At 61.8% G+C, this 11231-nt stretch overlaps 1 protein-coding gene across 3 annotated transcripts; it reads left to right on the top strand.

Annotated features, from left to right (window-relative positions):
- Positions 1 to 265: 265 nt before the first annotated feature.
- On the top strand, positions 266 to 10874 carry Ushbp1 (USH1 protein network component harmonin binding protein 1). 3 transcript variants are annotated; one of them, XM_037211818.1, is made up of 13 exons: positions 266 to 537; positions 630 to 778; positions 939 to 1060; positions 1327 to 1762; positions 4224 to 4340; positions 5233 to 5366; positions 5625 to 5765; positions 6065 to 6223; positions 7135 to 7384; positions 8645 to 8881; positions 9926 to 10011; positions 10169 to 10291; positions 10422 to 10874. In XM_037211818.1, the coding sequence occupies exons 2-13, from the start codon at positions 725 to 727 to the stop codon at positions 10597 to 10599; spliced, it is 2037 nt and encodes a 678-aa protein (XP_037067713.1). In that variant the 5' UTR covers positions 266 to 537; positions 630 to 724; the 3' UTR covers positions 10600 to 10874. The 3 variants fall into 3 exon arrangements, with proteins under 3 accessions (XP_037067713.1, XP_037067714.1, XP_028749352.1); XM_037211819.1 differs by having other exon boundaries at positions 621 to 778; positions 4230 to 4340; XM_028893519.2 differs by having other exon boundaries at positions 621 to 778.
- Positions 10875 to 11231: the final 357 nt, after the last annotated feature.

Genomic DNA, 11231 nt, shown 5'->3' with positions numbered 1-11231 from the left:
AAATAATAAAGTGGGGGTGGGGAGACCTTACAGTGGAGTGAGCCCCGGTGAACACGGGGACACTGAGAAAACCTGAAATGAAAATGGAGAGACCACATACAGATTTGGGCTGGGATGGGGGTGGTGGGGCTGACATCTTGGAGTGGGACGAGGGTCCAGGTCCTCCATCCTGCCCCCGTTTTGGAGGAAGCTGACATCCTGGAGAAGGAAACAAGACAATAACTGTCCATGTGACCAGGGCAGGGGGCTTCCTGTTTCTCAGCTCCTCCCAGGCCAGCCTTGGCCAGCACAGCCTCAGCGGCCAATGGCCAGGGTGACCTGAGATGCGCCCAGGAGCTCAGGCCTTTCCCAAGGTGCTCTGGAGCAGAGCAGAGGGCCGGAACGCCCCACCCCACCCAGGGAGAGGGAGTCTGGTGCTCGGAGCGTCCTGGGAGGAAAGAGGACTCTTGGGGTCCCTGTCCCACGCCTCCATAGCGGAGAGAGGGGAACAGAGATAAGAGAAATGTATTCAGGCATCTGAGAGAAGAGGACTGCCAGGTAGACAAGGGGCGAGAGGTTGGGGCAAATGGACAAGTAGGGGCGCCATCGGCCGAGGTAGTCAAATATTCAAATGTGTTCAGTCAACACAGCTGACCCAAAACTCCTGCTTCGGAAAAAACCTAAGGACCCAGGGCAACAAAGGGAAGATCTGAGAGCTGTCTGAGATCAGGAGGTGAAAGAGGTGATGAGTGCCCGGGCCACGCGGCCCCGAAGCCGTCGAGGGAGGCATCCTCCGCCCGTAAGTTGCCCCTCTTCCTGCCGCACCCAGCTCCCAGCTCCACAGATCCTGGAGCCCAGGCCTCCTGGGCTCGGAACCTGCAGTGGGAGGAGAGGGGTCAGTCATCGTCAGGGGCACCTGGACCTGGTGGCTGAGAGCCTGCCGGGCCGGTCCTTTGCAGGGGGAGCTGGATCCTGTGGCTGAGAGTTCGGAGGAGGTGGAGGCCACCCATGGGAGCTTCGAGGCCAAACCTGGGCTGCTTCAGGAACACCTCGGTCCTAACCTGCAGAGCCCAGGGAACCGGTAGGACAGATTTAGTGCGAACTTCCTATTCCAGCAGGTGTCCCTCACAAAGCTCACACACATACACACACACACACACACACACACACACACACACTTCTGCCTTAGCTTCCCATTGCCTCCTCTGCCCTCCTGCATCTTCTTCCTTCTCTTCCTCCTCTTTCACGAAGCTCCCTGCCTGCTCACCCTTCCCAGGGACCTTGAGGTCTAGGCCCGAAGTCCCTGCTAAGCCTCAAGTGGCTGGGGTTCTCGGGTTGTCTTCACAGGCCCGAGGATGACTGTGGCGTGGGATTTCATGGGGCCCTAGTCTTGAGGCCGGAAGAACGGTGTCAGCCTGAGGCCGAAGGCCACCAGACCCCACCGGCAGCCCCGCCGGGTCGTAGCCCTACTGAGACATCAGGACCCAGTGTGTTTGAGACGCTGGAGAGCAGGCTGAGCTCCCTAGAGGCCACGGTGGCAGCCTGGCGCCACCGCTCCCTAAGCTTTCCAAGGCCAGTGGAAGGAGAAGACAGAGAGCAGGGGCCACCAGGGTCCTTTGGTGATCAGGAAGAAGCCGGCTTGCCTGGGCAGCAGGAGGCAGCCCGCCTCATAGAGAGGAACGCCTGGCTGCGGCTAGCCCTGGGCAGCCGGGAGGAGGAGCTGGCTTGGACTCACGCATCCCTGCAGGATGCCCAGGCAGAGAAGGAGGCTCTGCAGAGACAGGTGAGCTGGTGACCGCGGAGGGGCCGACCGTGCCTCGGGAACATACCCACATGTATTCATTCAGCAAACCCATGCGGAGCAGGGACAGACAGATGTGCCGGAGAAGTGAGCAAGGAAGACAGGGAGAGAGGGGATGGAGGCCCAGACTGAAGTCAGAAGGAAGCCAGGCAGGGAGCACCCCATGATCTCCGCACTCCAGAAGCTGAGGACAGACAATCTCAAGTCAGAGGGCGCCTGGCCAAGACCAAGGTCATTCTCCACTGTAGATTGAGTTCAAGGCCAGCCTGGGTAGCAGACCCTGGGTCCATTTTTTTTCCATTTTTTTTTGTTGTTGTTGTTTTTTCAGAGCTGAGGACCGAACCCAGGGCCTTGCACTTGCTAGGCAAGCACTCTACCACTGAGCTACATCCCCAACCCCCCCACCCACCCACCCACCCTCGTTTGTTTCTTTAAAGGTTCAGAGTACCTCAGTGGTAGAGGCCTTGCCTAGAGTGTGTGAGGCCTTGGGCACCAGACACACGCACGTGCACACACACACACACACACACACGCACACACTCACACACGCGCACGCACGCGCACGCGCACACACGCACACCACACACACTCACACACGCACGCACGCGCACATACCACACACGCACACACACTCACACACACACGCGCGCACACAACGCACACACACGCACGCGCGCGCACACGCGCACACACACGTACACGCGCGCGCACACACACACCACACACACGCACGCGCACGAGCGCACACACACACGCACACACACTGTCATGATAAAACACTACAACTAACAGCAATTGGGGAGGAAAAGTTTTTTTTCATCTTAAAACTCTCAGGCCACTGCATCACTGAGGGAAGCCGGGGTGAGAACCCACGGCAGGGCCTGGAGGAGGAGCTGATGCAGAGGCCGTGGAGGGGCTGCTCACCGGCTTGCACAGCTGGCTCGCTCCCCCTGGCTTGCACAGCTGCTTTCTTATGGAACCCAGGACCGCCTGCCCAGGGATGGCCCCACCCGCCGTGAGCTGGGCCCTCCCACATCCGTCATCCATCAGGAAAATGTCCACAGGTCCGTCCGGGGGAAGCTTTTCCTCACCTGTGATCTCCTCTTCCCGAACGACTCTAGCTGATGTCAGAGTGACACACGCCCGGGGGTCACTGTGGCCGGAGGGGAGTTGGGGGGGTGAAGGCGAGTGAGCACCACCCCGTGTGCAGGACTTAGAGCTGAGCTGGGTGTGTGGTGGGCCGCAGAGGGGTCTGGGTTCCGAGGTGACCGGACCTGCGGCCGCCGCTCCCTCTGCTGGCCGGGCGGGGAACAGCCTGGCAGGGGCCCGCGACCCTGGGGGGGGGGGCGGCAGCGGTCCAGGCGCAGAGGGCGCGGTGGAGGTGACCAGGAGCGGGCAGATGGCGGGTGATGGCAAACCCAGACGGGGTGGGACGAGCCTGGTGGAGGTGACCAGGAGCGGGCAGATGGTGGGTGATGGCAAACCCAGACGGGGTGGGACGAGCCTGGTGGAGGTGACCAGGAGCGGGCAGATGGTGGGTGATGGCAAACCCAGACGGGGTGGGACGTGGCCTGGTGGAGGTGACCAGGAGCGGGCAGGTGACGGGTGATGGCAAACCCAGACGGGGTGGGACGAGCCTGGTGGAGGTGACCAGGAGCGGGCAGGTGACGGGTGATGGCAAACCCAGACGGGGTGGGACGAGGCTGGTGGAGGTGACCAGGAACGGGCAGATGGTGGGTGATGGCAAACCCAGACGGGGTGGACGAGCCTGTGATACTGAGGACTCCAGAGCCTGAGGCAGGAGGATCACAGTTTGGCACTAGCTTGGACAAGATAGGCAAACATTGTCTCAAAAACGGAAGAACAGAGGAGGGGGCCAGGGCCACACGGAGCCCACCCCAGAGTCCTCCGGCACGGGGGCGGGCGCGGCCCTCAGCTCGCCGAGACTCCGCTCACCAGCGTAAAAACGAACTTCTCCTCGCTGAGTGTGGTGGTACACACTTGAAATCCCAGCGACGTGGAAAGCTGAGACAGGAGGATGGCTGAGCTGGGGAGACCCAGATGAGTCAGGGAAACACCGAGTCTCCTAAAAAAAAATTTAGAAAGGAAAAAACGTCAGGGGGTGGGGAGATGGCCCAGTGGTTAGGGGCACTGGCTGCTTTTCCAGAGGACCTGGGTTCAGGTCACAACTGCCTGTGACTCCAGTTCCCGGTGACTCAGCGCCCCACACAGACACACGTGCCGGCAAAACACCGTGCACACGAAATGGTAAAAATAAATAAATCCAAAAAAGTGGGGCTGTGCCACTTCCCACCCCCGCCAGAGCGGCGACCCCGGGTAAGTGGCGGCCGGGGACCAGGTCACTGGACGGGGTGTGGCTGGCTGGGCTCCTGCGCTGACACCTGTCTGGACATGGAGGCTGCAGCCTGACCCCCACCGGCAGGTGCAGGACCTGGAGGCCTCCCTACCGCGGCTGGAGGACCCGGGGCTCCGCAGGGCAGGGCGCGCGCACAGCAACTCCAGCGGCTCCGAGGCGGAAGGGGAACCCTGGGCACCACAGGTAAGACCGGGCCTAGTGTCCTCTGCCTTCCCAGTGTGGGGTGAGCTTCCGTCTGGGCTTCACGGGGTCCCCAAGTGTTGTGTGACAGCTTCTCCTGGGGAGACGCAGTCGCCGTCCACTCACCCTGCAGAGGGGGCCCAGGGCACAGTCAAGCGGGACACCGAGGCCGACTCGAACCCTTGAATTTATCGGGGTAACTTACAGGAATGGGGTGGGGGTTCTCACAGGAGCAGAGATGACTCAGACAGCTGCGTCACCAAAGCCCACCCCGGCCCAGGTGCAGCTCACAGGGCTGGGAGCCTGGAGCCGCACAGCCTGCAGGCCGGAGAGTGTCCACCCCAGTGACCCTGGTCTGACCTCTGCCGGCCGCTGCCCGGTCTCCAGTCTTTGCAGCTCAGTCCTGGGTCCTCGGCAGGGAGGGGCCGCGTGGATCCGCTCAGTTCCAGGGACTTCCTGGGGCTGTTGGATTGTTTACCTCCTCACCATAGTTACCACAGCCACCACAGTCACCCCCGCTCTTAGGGCCCTGAGACACAGGATGGTGACGGTAATTTACCGAGACCCTGCCTCTAGATAAAACAATAAGCATTGGTGCGAGGCTGAGCTGAGAAGGGGACCTGCTGCCTAGCCGATGAGAACTGACTCCCACACGGTGTCTCTGACATCCATTCGTGTGTCATGGCACACACAGGCACACAGGTGTGCACCACCCCACAGGTGTGCACCCACAGTCTCCCACACCACAACCAAAGCCGCAGTTGTGCTGCAGTTAGATAACATGTCCCAAGGCCCTGGTCCCGTTCCCAGCCCTGAGAAAAGGAAGATGAGTAAATCAAGTCACTCATGTCCTCCCGGCAGGACGCCCCCCTGGCTCACCCCTCCCTCCCGGCAGGACGCCCCCCTGGCTCACCCCCTTCTCCGACGCCTCCGGAGTGACTCCAGCACCCCGACCTTTGGGTGCCTTTCCACACCACGTCCAACCTGTGAGAGGCGCCTCATGGAGGACCACATGGGGCAGCTCCAGGGGTGAGTGGCTGAATCACCGCCGCTGAGCTTTTAAGGGCACCGTGGCTCCTGCCTCGGGTGCTGGGGGGCGGGGAGGAGCCGGGCTCTGGTGCGGGGGGGGGGGGGGGGGGGGGCAGGGAAGAGCCCGGGCTCTGGTGCGGGGCCTCACTCACCTTCCCCGTTTCCTGCCTCCTGCCTCGGGTGCTGGGGGGCAGGGAGGAGCCTAGGCTCGGCTGCCTGACCTCTCTCACCTTCCCCGTTGCCCGCCCTCCGAGGCAGGAGCATCGAGCAGCTCAAGTGCTTCAACCGCCTCCTGCTGGCCGTGCTCCAGGGCTACAAGGGCCGCTGCGAGAGCCTCACCATGCAGCTGGGCCAGCGGGAAGCCGAGGCCACGGCCCTGCACCTGGCCCTGCAGTACAGGTCTGTGCCAATACCCATGGCGGTGGTGGTGGTGGCTGGGGCGGGGGGTGCATGCCAGGGTGGCCCTGGGTGCAGGACATGGAACCTTCCGAAGGCGTCTGACTCATCAGGTGTGCCGGGCGGGGGCTGTCTTTCTGTGGTTTGTTGTGTATTTATTGGAGACGGGGGTCTCGCCGTGTAGCCCAGGCTGGCCTGGAACTTGCTCTTGTAGCCTAGGCTGGCCTGGAACTCACAGAGCTCCGCCTGCCTCTCACTGGGCTGGGGCTTGAGTGTTGAAGCACTCAGATCCCGTCCCGCAGCGAGGATTGCGAGGCGGCGTACCGGGTGCTGCTGGCCCTGAGGACGGCTGGCCCAGGAGCTGGAGCCACCGAGAGTGCCCTGCAGGCTGCCGAGGAGGAGGCCTCCAAGCTGCTGGTGGAGAAGGAAATGGCCATGGAAGGGGAGACGCCCCGGCCCAGGTACCGACGGAAGCACAGGAGCTAGCCTGCTCCACGAGGGGGGCGCGCCCCAGAGCTAGCCTGCTGCCTCTGGGGGTCTAATGTCCCTGTCCCCGTCGCTGCCCAGGGCAGCACCGAGTTCATGTTGGCTGGCACCAGATGTGGGGACTCAAGCCTTTGATCCCAGCACTCAGGAGGCAGAGTCTGAGGAGTTCAAGGCCAGCCTGGTCTGCATAGCAGATTCTAGGCCAGCCTGAGCTACACAGCGAGACCCTGTCTCAAATAAATACATACACAGAGCACCAAGTTGCCTCAGATAGCTGCATGGACCCCGGGTTCAACCTCTAAAGCTGGGAAAGGTGATCGGTGAAGGGAAACATGATTGATTTTTGGTTTATGGCTTCGGAGGTGTCAATCCACCGTGGCAACAGGAAGTAGAGGGCAGGGCCTCGGGGAGTGTCCAGGGCATGGTGTAGCCCCAAAGGAAGGAGGCTCTGGCGAAGGCCCGTGTGGACCTGGCAGGGTCAGCAGTCACTTCTCGGTTCTGTCCATCGCAGGGCCCGTGAGCTCCTGCACTGCAGAGTCTCGGCGGCCTGGGTGTCCAGTGCGGGCTGTGTGCACACACCGAACCGTGGAATTCAGACTCCCCCGGTGGCCTCGTTACCACCCAGGCCCCACCAGCTTGCTATGTATCTGAGAATGACCTTGAACGCCTGACCCTCCTGCCTCCATCCCTGGGAGTTGGGATGTGTATAGGTGCCAGGGATGCAGCCTCAGGCATGCTAGGCAAGCTCTCTCTATGGACCGAGCCCCAGCACGGGCCATCTTGTCTTGCTGGAAGGCGGCCCAGCCGGCACAGGGCCGTGGTGGCTCCCCGGGGCTGTGCCTTGGGAACGGCTGTGTAGCACGGGTCTGCTTCCTGTCTCCTGCAGCCCAGAGGGGAGCAGCGTGGACAGGCCTACACCACAGGAACTGGCTGCTGAGCTCCATGGCTACATCCGGCGTCTCCGGGCACGCTGGGCCCTGGTGAAGATCCCCCCAGCACTCTGCCCCGCCACCACACCCAGGCCCACCATGCCTCACACGGAAGCGACCGTACAGGCCGTCCTGGAGATCCAGCCTGGCCCAGCTCTGCCCTGGCTGGAGAAGTCTCAGATCCAGCGGGACCTGGTGGCCACTCGGGTAGGAACGTGCTGACGCTCTCACAGCGCCCTTGATGATGTCATTGGAGATCGGAGGCGAGCAGGGTTTCCCTCGGAGGGGCAGTGGTTTCTTACACGAAAGAAAGCTGGAGTTGAGGCTTTGCGGAATGCATAGGAGTTCCTCCTCCTGATTAGGTTTTCCGTAAGATTCTCTAAGTTATCTTTGTGTTGCTCTGATGAAATCCCTGACGGGGACAATTTCAGGAAGGAAGATTTGTTCCATCTTGACGGACAGTTCCAGGGTGCAGTCCATCAAGTCGTGACTGTCTGAGCCTGAGGCCGCTGGTCACATTACCTCTGCATTTAGGGAGCAGAGAGAGAGATGCATGCACCCCAGCACCCCAGCACCCCAGCCCAGGGGTACGGGTCCTCCCTACCCGTCACTCTAATTGAGATACTCCCTCTCAGGCACGTCCACGGGGTTGGGGTGATTTTAGATCCCATCAAGTTGACAACCAAGATCAGCCGTTGCAAGCCGCTTTCCCAACAGCCTCTTTGCCCAGGAGATGCAGGAGATGCAGGGCTTCAGCCAGGGCGAAGAGTTCCTGGGGCTGGGGGCAGGGTGGCTCAGTAGTACAGCACTTGCCTAGCGCAAATGAGAACTCTCTTGCTCCCCCACCCCTTCTATAAAAGGGAAGCAGACCTGGTGGTGTAGAGCACACACCTGTAATCCCAGCACGGGGTGCTGAGACAGGAGGATCAGGACTTGGCAGCCCAGCCCTTAGACTGAGCTCCATAGTGACACCAGGTCTCAGAAATGTGGAATAAACAAAGATTTGAGATATGAGAACTGGACTGGAGAGACGGCTCAGTGGTTATGAGTGCAGGCTGCTCTCTTGGAGGATCCGCGTTCAGATCCCAGCACCCACATGGCAGCTCACAGACGTTCAACTCCCGCTCCGGGGGCTCTGACGCCCTCTTCCGGGCCTCTTGCAGCACTGCACTGGTGTGCAAACGGCCACTCCAGCCCTGGCTACCTGAAACTCGCTCTGTAGACCAGGCTGGGCTTGGACTCACAGAGATCACCTGCCTCTGCCTCAGGTGCTGGGGTAAGGTCTGCACGGCTCTGCCTGCCTGCCTGCCATAGAGTAAATTTCAAACAACAAATAAAAAGATGTGAGGTCTGAGAAATTCTAGACGCTTCCACAGTCACTTCCCGGCGGTGGTCGGGGTGTTTTCCCGGCCTGCGTGGGCACCCCGGGAGCTGACTCTCGCCCCCCACCCCACCCCACCCCCGCAGGACAGTCTGGCGGACCTGGTGCTGCGGCTGCAGCTGGCGCGGCGGGAGAAGCGCGGACTGGAGCTGCGGGAGGCGGCGCTGCGGGCCCAGGGCCCCGCCCACCTGCTGCTGCTGCAGCAGCTTCGCTGGGAGCAGGCTCACCTGGCCGGCGACCGCGGCAGCAGCAGAGGCAGCAGCGAGGACCCGAGCAGCGAAGAGGAGGAGGAGGACCAGGAGGAGGAGCAGCAGCAGCGCCAGGTACCCCGCCCAGCCTCCTGCCCCAAGAACAAGTGGTGGTCAAGGCCCTTGCTGCGGACCCCAGCAGAATCCCCAGGGGTACAGGTCTTCTAACCAAAGAATTGAAGGGGGCGGGGGGTGTGGAGCTGGAGCCTGGCTCAGGCGTTAAGCGCACGCACGGGCTGCTTTTGACGAGGACCCAGGCTGAATTCCCAGCACCCACGCGGTGTTCACCACCATCCAACGCCCGGTCCTGGACTGTGGGCACGTGGTGCGGGCTTGCACACACCCATACCCAGAAAATGAAAATACATAAATCTTTAAAAAATAACAGAAATAATTAGAAACCCTAAGAGAGGGGTTACTAGAAAGCTTGGGGTGCCTCCGCAGAGCTGGGGAACCAAGGGTCCCTTTGGGGGCTCTTAGCCTCATTAATAATGTAAGAACGTAGCTAACAGAGGCTCAATTTATTAGAATTTGAACGGAAACCCCCAGGGCTGGCGCGCTGTAACTCCCTGAAGGAGGAGGGGGATGGGAGGGAGGGGTGTGGGGTCAGCCCGTGGTGGAGGGAGCTTTGGTAGCTAGTGAGGAAGCCCAGTCACTTAGGGCCTGAAGAGCAGTGCCTGAGTCAGGCCTCAGGAAGGGGGGACCCCTCCCCCAGACCTCATGAAGAGGGTGGCATGCGTCCCGTTCTTCACACTCGGACCCACATAGTGGAAAGAGGACCGACACCCACAAGTCGTCTTCTGACCTCCGCATGCACACTGTGGCGCGTTGGGCATGCACATACACCATTCATAAATAGCCGGGCGGTGGTGGCGCACGCCTTTAATCCCAGCTCTCGGGAGGCAGAGCCAGGCGGATCTCTGTGAGTTCGAGGCCAGCCTGAGCTACAGAGTGAGGTCCAGGACAGGCTCCAAAGCTACACAGAGAAACCCTGTTTTGAAAAACCAAAAACAAACAAAAAACCACAGAGCTCTCACTGGGAGCTGGGCGCCTTCGAGGTCCAGCCTGGGCTGACCACAGCAGCACACACCTGTCTTCTCTCCCGTCCACCTCCCTTAGGGCCCTCCTGCCCTCCCTGGTGGCCGGATGGGCAGAGCGTGGGACGCTGAGACCTTAACCCAGGAACTGTCGGCGTCCCTTGCCCGGTGTGTGTCCAGGGCCTGGCTGGGGGTGGGTGGGTGCGCGCGCAGGTGTGGTGGGGCGCACGGTGTCCAGCAGATGAAGCGGGTGGCAGTCTGCGGGTGTGCTGGGAGGGAGGGCGAGGTTTGGGAGCGGCTGGGATGGTCTACGGTACCCTTGCAGGGCGGCGGAGCTGCGGGCTCAGCTGCAGTCCCTGCGGCGGCAGCTGGAGCAGGTGGCTCAGAAGGGCCGGAGCAGACGTGCTCAGAGCGCGGAGCTGAACCGGGAGCTGTGCAAGGCTCACAGGTACGACTCGAACCGTCTTAGAGGAGTCCGGCTCTCCCCGGGCCTCGGGACCCCCCCCTTCTGAGCGGGGCGGCGGGGCCTGCGCACCAGACCGGTCCCAGCCAGGCATCTCCCCTCCCGCTGCCTGCAGTTCCCTGGTCTTGGCCTTCAGAGGAGCCCACCGGAAGCAGGAAGAGCAACGCCGGAAGTTGGAGCAGCAGCTAGCTCGGATGCAGGCCCAGCAGGCAGAGGAACTGGCAGTGCTGGCAGCCACAGCCCGAGCCCTGGGGCAGCCGGGGGCTCCCCAGCCAGGCCAGACCTTCCTGTAGGACCCGGACCCAGGTCGCGTGTGACACGCAGGTGTGGCGGGCACGTCATGCAGTGCCCTGTCGTAGGCTGGAGAGACGGCTCAGCGGTTAGGAGCGTCTGCTGCTCTTGCAGAGGACCTGGGTTCAGTTCCCAGCCTCAACAGCCACAGGCACTGGACCATCAGCTAGGAGGATCTGTCGCCCCCTTCTGGACTCTGCGGGCTCTGAAGTCGTGTGCACACACACCCGTCCACTCACATACGCGTCATTAAACAGAGTGTCCTGTCGTGACATCACACGCCCTGTCCTTTGTTCCGGGTGGCCAGACCGCCTTATGAGGAGGTGCTGAGTTTGGCCAGAGCATCTTCCCAAAGGAGGACAGAGGTGGGAAGGCTCATCCGGAGGCCTGTTCCCAGGGGTGCTGGGGAGGAATCCCAGACTGCGTTAGGACCTGCATTCAGAGGAAAAGGACGGGGTGGTTGCTCGGCAGCAGGTCAGGTGCTGAGGGCGCTTGAAGCCTTCAAGCGGCCTCTGCCCGCCCATCCCACCAGCCTGTGCGGAGGAGGCCCTGGGTCCCGTCTACAGCCCTTGCCAAGCGCGTGGGAGGCTTCTGTAGAGCACCGAGGCTGGGACCAAGTGGGAGAGTGCCGGCC

The sequence above is a fragment of the Peromyscus leucopus genome, chromosome 17 (assembly GCF_004664715.2).
Source record: "Peromyscus leucopus breed LL Stock chromosome 17, UCI_PerLeu_2.1, whole genome shotgun sequence".
Lineage (NCBI taxonomy): Eukaryota > Metazoa > Chordata > Mammalia > Rodentia > Cricetidae > Peromyscus > Peromyscus leucopus.
Note: the sequence above shows the minus strand (reverse complement) of the source record. Positions and strands in the feature narration are given on the sequence as shown.

Bases quoted from the DNA above. Each gene is read 5' to 3' on its own strand.
- Ushbp1 (XM_037211818.1), top strand. From the start codon at position 725: ATGAGTGCCCGGGCCACGCGGCCCCGAAGCCGTCGAGGGAGGCATCCT. The intron at 1,061-1,326 runs GTAGGACAGATT...TTGTCTTCACAG, and splicing joins CTGCAGAGCCCAGGGAACCG to GCCCGAGGATGACTGTGGCG. The intron at 4,341-5,232 runs GTAAGACCGGGC...CCCTCCCGGCAG, and splicing joins GGGAACCCTGGGCACCACAG to GACGCCCCCCTGGCTCACCC.